This window comes from Durio zibethinus, chromosome 24 (assembly GCF_047325235.1).
Source record: "Durio zibethinus cultivar Kanyao isolate XHJ-2024 chromosome 24, ASM4732523v1, whole genome shotgun sequence".
Taxonomy (NCBI): Eukaryota; Viridiplantae; Streptophyta; class Magnoliopsida; order Malvales; family Malvaceae; genus Durio; species Durio zibethinus.
The window spans coordinates 15,248,238-15,254,419 of NC_143185.1; the positions used below are offsets into that span (position 1 = coordinate 15,248,238).

Genomic DNA, 6,182 nt, shown 5'->3' on the forward strand with positions numbered 1-6,182 from the left:
ATTTGGGCTTGAACACAGATGGATGATTTTTTTTTTTTGTGTTGGTGAGAATGGTGATGGATGGCATAGATAGTAGTCTTAGGTTGTGGATGTAGATAGTTTCTTTTGCTTTTCAAGTTTCAATTCCTTCCACATTTACCCCTTATTCTTGTGAATCATCTCTATGATTTTATTAAGAAACAAAGACCAAGATCCTTTTACTTGCCTCTGTTGAGAATTCAATTTGGTCCGTAAAGGTATGAGATTTTTTTGCTATTATTGTAGCAACATTTGCTGCATTTCGGTTTATGAACCCAGAAGGATATATGCTATAATGCCATAGGTGAAAATGGAATGTGAAATTGGTGAGGTGAAAATGTAGTTGGCAAATCGGGGGAAGGGAAAGTGGGATTGGGAATAAGCGAAAGGGGAGGTTGCTGCCATGGCACTATGGCAGCCGACCCTCTAGGTTTTTCTTTTTTATTTTTGAAATTTTTTGGGTAATGTTATGTTTTTAATTAATCAAAATTTCAATGAAATTAGATCTTAAAATTGAATTTGGGTTCACAACTAGATTTTGAGCTTTAAAAATTGACTTGAACTCTTATTGGACCTACAAGTGCAATTGATCTAAACTTAAATTAGATTGAACTTTAACTTATACAAAATAATCCAAAAATATTTAATTTAAAACAGAACCAAAATGAATCTAATTAAATTAAGATGTTTGAATCGGTCCATATTGATATGATCGAATCAAAAATAAAAATAGAACAAGATCAAATTATTTCAAACAAAATTAAATGTTTATAATAAGAGTTTATTTAGATGCAATAAAAATATACTAACTTATTTAAAAAAAGTAAAATAGTTTAAGAATTTTTTTGATATTTTAGCCAACTGATATTCATTGATACCTTGTAAAGAATGTTGAATTGTTGCATTCGTTGCATTTTAGAGTAAATCTGCTTACTTTGGATAAAAAAAAATTACAATTTATAAAAAAAAAAAATAGAAACAAAAGATTATTTAAAATTTTAGCAAAACTCATATATATATATATATATATTGACAAAAATAAAAATATATATATATTTAGTATTCATCATATCTAAATAAATTATGACAAATAATTTTATATTTTATATATATTAAATATAAAATAAATAAATACGAATACAATATCATATCTTCTTTACCATTCCATCATCGCTTGATCTCGAATTCATTGTGGGTACATGGCACCTCTCCTTGAAACAATTCAAGGAAGATTTTGAATGCATCCCTCTAGCTAAAAACCAAGGAGAAGATTTGAGAGACCAAAAGACTTGAGCATGAAACGAACACTGCCCTTTGCTTTTTCTTTATTACTATCTCTTATTCCCATATCTTTTGTAATGCTCATGATACCTCTCTCCATCTGCTAGGTAGTTAAATGCATAATGCGCCAGAACACACAGATATGAAAGGCACTTTCTTCTAAAAGAGGGAAAAGATGGTATGAAAGGCACTAGAAATATCAAGTCATTGAAACTTGAAAGACTACAGACACAATTTGTATGTTGTAATACATATAATGGATGACTATTACTATCTATTCAACTGTCTTTGTACATATAATTTCACATCTCCGCTGCAAACGATTTACCACAACCACAGGTCTGGGTAGCGTTAGGGTTCTTGAAAGAGAAACCTCCACCGATAAGAGCATCACTGTAGTCCAACTGCATCCCAAATAAGAAGAGGAGGCTTTTCGGATCACAGACTGCAAAAACAAGCAGAAAACGGATGAGCAACCATTTTGCCTAGAAGTCAATTAAGCATTTATAACCATGCAACTGTTACATCTAGAGCCAAAGAAAAGTAAAACAAGCATGTTCTAAAAGCATCAGATTCAGTCAGTTACAATGTCCTGGACATTTTTAGTCAATCTAACATTTAAATAGGGCAAGGGATTTAATTTGTATTCACAAGCCTTTTGTGTGTTGCCTATATCATCCATACGGACACTAGAGTGGGAGAATAATACCAGTATGTGGTACAATAATGGAGCTCATATTCCGTAAGACATTGTCATGTTAAAGGGTATCGATCATCATTCTCCCATACAGCAAATGCACCAAGAAAAAGAGGGCAAAGTGGGAAGGGTGTTGATCACTACCCCTATATCATCCACTTCACAAGGTGAAAGTCGTTATATTGCACCAAAAATAACAGAAATTGCAGTTATTAGCAACCAATTTCATTAGTATGTTAGCAGCCCATGCTAACTTTCCAAGCAGCGAACTAAGCTGAGCAGCTGAATACTTATTGAAGACCACCAAAATATCTGATAAACAAGCATCCTCATAAACTCACAAGTAATTGAAATCATACAACAACTATTGTTCTTTGATGACTAGCTGTTAGAGAACAAAGGAAAAATGCTTGAAGATCAGAAAAGTGCTTTAAAATATGCCAAGCAATTCAGAAAGCGGTTAGAAGACCTCTTATACAATGTAAAAACCTGAAGATTCTAAGACATTTAACATGTAAATATCTAGATGGCACTCTGCATTTCCAATTGAAGCCCTTTCTCAATCTCTTAAAAGTAAATTTACAAATTTTAAATTTTCAAAAGATGATTCTTCACAATTATTGTAGGAAATCCTACAATGCAGATAGAAATGCTCACGAGAACACTTACATTAACATGCATGCTAGATTGAAAAAGTCTCGGAATGAAATATGATATCTCAAAACATCACAAACAGAAAAACAAATCTACCTTATCATTAACCCCACTAAAAAATCTTATCTCTCTCCTAAAAGCCTGAAATTCCAAACTTCAAGTGCTTTTTTTTTTTTTCCATAATCCAAGCAATACTTCCTTTCAGAGCATTCGTCTTACATTTATACTATTGAAGCAGTAGTTCAATTCCTCACATTCCTAACCGTATCAGTTTACCATAATCTTTTAAAGCGGCTCAAATGTTTTCTTTTATCATTTAAATATACATCAACCTGGACAGCTCATGATGCAGGCAGAAGCAGCAATAGATAGGAAGATACAGTGGCTTTTTCTGTTCCTTTCTAGATTAGAAAAATTTTGAAAATTATTCTAGAGCAGTAGATGATTTGGTGATGCAATAATTTAAAGTCAAGGGTTTAAGGGCAGGCTAATGTCATCTTAGTCTCTTTAATACCAGGTCAAATCAGTGGCTAGTATTACATGTAACTTGAGGACAGAAGAATTTTAATCCTTATAAATAAACTCTTTATAATGGAAAGAATGGATGTTAGGTTTATTTCATATTTGAATCTTATGCTCTTTTCTCCGATGTTTGGATATAGCTCTCAAACAAACCCTATGGTTGAGGTTTTGTATATAATTATCTCTCTTCCTTACCATCTTTGATTCTATTTTCTTCCAAAATTTTCAGCAGCTTTTTATCACAGAGTTCTTCTGCAAATTACTTAAGAAACTATGTCATCCAATAATGCTGGTGATACAGATTTAATCAGAGACAAAGAAAGCTACAATCATGCTTTAACATGAATAACTCTGTGTATGTCATTTTGCAGACTGAACCATAACACACAATAAAGTCCAGTCACTAAGGTTGTGTTTAGGCTGTGTATTTGAAAAAGGGACTGTAGTCTAAGTGAATTGTAAAGTCCAATTTTCCAAGTACCTTGTTTAGGAACCCAAAAGAACGAACTTCATAAATTCACGAGCAATTCTAGCCTGTGTTTTGACAACCCACAATCCACCCTCCCTTAAATCTTCTAAATTCTCCCTTCAAATACAGCCTTAGGCCTTACTCTTATACCTTGAACTTATTCTCATAATTGGTACTATGTGTTTACTGCTATTTCTAAAATGTTCCTACTTCCTAGCATATCACTTTTCAACAAATTTCCAGTCAATCTACAATTCTTCCCTGGTTATAATTTCCAAGTTTTCACACTTACAATCTTAATTCAATCAAATTTGGAGTTTATTTTTTCCTCGACGATCTCTCAAAAACACTATACTACTTAAGTAATCTACCTATCCTATTGTTCTTCTATCGGTATATTTAGTGTTCTGAGATTTCTTGCTAAATCTAATGATTTTTCTCTAAAAAAATCTTACAATCAAAACATTAATCCTACCCTTTTTCTAATCACATTAGAATGCAGTAAAGTACATAGAATTTAAGAAAACCAGTGACAAACAAACCCAAACTCACCGATTGTAAATCCGTTATATTCAATGACGGAATCATCGGGTCTAGCGTTCGCTGTCTTCTCAAAATCCATTGTATAAGACATGCCCGAACACCCACCTTGCCTAACCCCAATTCTTAAACACAAATCTTCGTCACGCTCTGCTCTCATCTTATTCAAGTGCTTCAACGCCTTATCTGTCAATGTAATAGCCGGAGCCAGCCCTTCCACTGTTGGCGCCGCTGGAACAGCGGTTGCTCGAATGGAAAGGGGTTTCCCACGGCTGAGATTGGATCGTGAAGACCGAAAAGAAACAGAAGTGTGGGATAAAGAAAAAGACTGTTTTGGATTGTTTGAGAAGCGTAGAAGAGATGGGCAGTTCGTTGGAATCGAAGAAATAGCCATTGCTGAGAAGAGAACCCAAATGAGAAAACACAAACTTTTTTCTGTATCTTTGGTTGGACTTTTCGTCATTGAAGTTACCGCATTTGGTACGTAATTAGGTGCAGATTAAAAAAAAAAAGGGAAAAAGAAAAATCGGAAGATCAGGGCCGTTAGAAAAGTACAATAGTCGTTGATTGACTGGTGGGACCAATTTGAAAATGGATCTAACGGTGGAGATAGATTTGATCGTATTCCTTATAAATTTTGAGGCTCGCAATTTTTGCCGCTTCTCATTTTTGTTTTTTTTTTTTTTTTTTAGGGTTGATATTACATGGCGTGAGATACTATTAGGCACGTTTTTGAAGAAAGTCCCAGGAAAATTCTTGCCTCTCACAAAAAATTATCACCATTTTTTTATGGGATTATTGTTATTGCAATATAGTAAGGAGAAACGTAATAATTTTTTAGTTTGAAAACTTATATATATACTTTTTAGTGAATTCTGATATTAATTTTTATATTTTATATCTATTTATTTAATATAAAATAAATAAATATAAAATAAAAATTTTGTATGTATAAAAAATATTAGTCACTTGTTAGTACAAAAACAAAATTTAAAGGGATTTAGATTAACATATTTTATTCTGGCATAATTCAATTTCATGATAAATAGGATAAATAGGGGATGGTTACTTCATTTTAACCTTGAAAGTACCTGTACCTTGTTTGAGCTTTCAAGGAAAGTGTGAGATTTTCAGTTGATGAAAGACTTAGTTGTATAATAACTATGGAATTTAAGTCCTGTTTACATTTGTAAACAATTGATATCCCTCAATTAAGGTCTTTGGTTTCTTATCTTTTGGAAGAGTTTTTTTTTTTTTTTAATTGTTTTGTGGCACAAGGTCAATTTCTTTATGTATTGGGAAGACATGCACAAAATAATACTACTTCTTATTTTGCAGACAAGAACAATGTTAACTTACATGAGATGAACGTAAAACCTCTCCCTAATCCCAAACCTCCAAAGGATTAAAAAATTAAAAGAATCAAAGAAATGGGAAAAGTTGAGTAGCAAATCTATGCAATCGGTGGCTAACTTCAACAAGCACAGTATCATAAGCCAACCTTGTATAGGGTTATGATCGGGACTTAAGTTGCATGAGCCACCCATGTATAAGATCATGGTCGGGTAGATCCCTTGTGCTAAGAAAAGTATCTCTATTTTAAACATTGTAATAGTTACTGGTAACATAGCTCTAAAATCTCTAAAGTTTTTTAGGGGGTGAGCCGGTAGCATAGTATTGGGCTGTCTCACCGGTTGCTATGCGAGCTTAGGCCACCCACCAAGGGCTGCCCCCTGGCCCTGGTGACGGTGGGAGGTCCCGATGTATGATTTCTGTTTATAATAAAACCCACCCCGATTGAATGTCCCGATTGTTGCCTCGATGTGTTTTTTTTTTTCTCGATGCGAATATACCTTTTGTGTGTGTGCTTGAGATTGATCTCGATATGTTGTGCCTTATTGTGAATGCTTGTGACTAACCATGGCTTATGGTTATTTGTTCAGATATCGATCTATTGAAGGCTGACTTGGTTGGGAGCGCCCATTCAAGTGCCGCACGGTC

The 6,182-nt window shown here is 33.6% G+C and overlaps 1 protein-coding gene across 1 annotated transcript; it reads right to left on the reverse strand.

Moving 5' to 3' along the window:
• Nucleotides 1-1,475: 1,475 nt before the first annotated feature.
• CPISCA (chloroplast-localized ISCA-like protein) lies at nucleotides 1,476-4,648 on the reverse strand. Its single transcript, XM_089753851.1, has 2 exons — nucleotides 4,194-4,648; nucleotides 1,476-1,744 (listed from the first exon to the last, which is right to left on the reverse strand). The coding sequence occupies exons 1-2, from the start codon at nucleotides 4,642-4,644 to the stop codon at nucleotides 1,602-1,604; spliced, it is 594 nt and encodes a 197-aa protein (XP_089609977.1). The 5' UTR covers nucleotides 4,645-4,648; the 3' UTR covers nucleotides 1,476-1,601.
• Nucleotides 4,649-6,182: the final 1,534 nt, after the last annotated feature.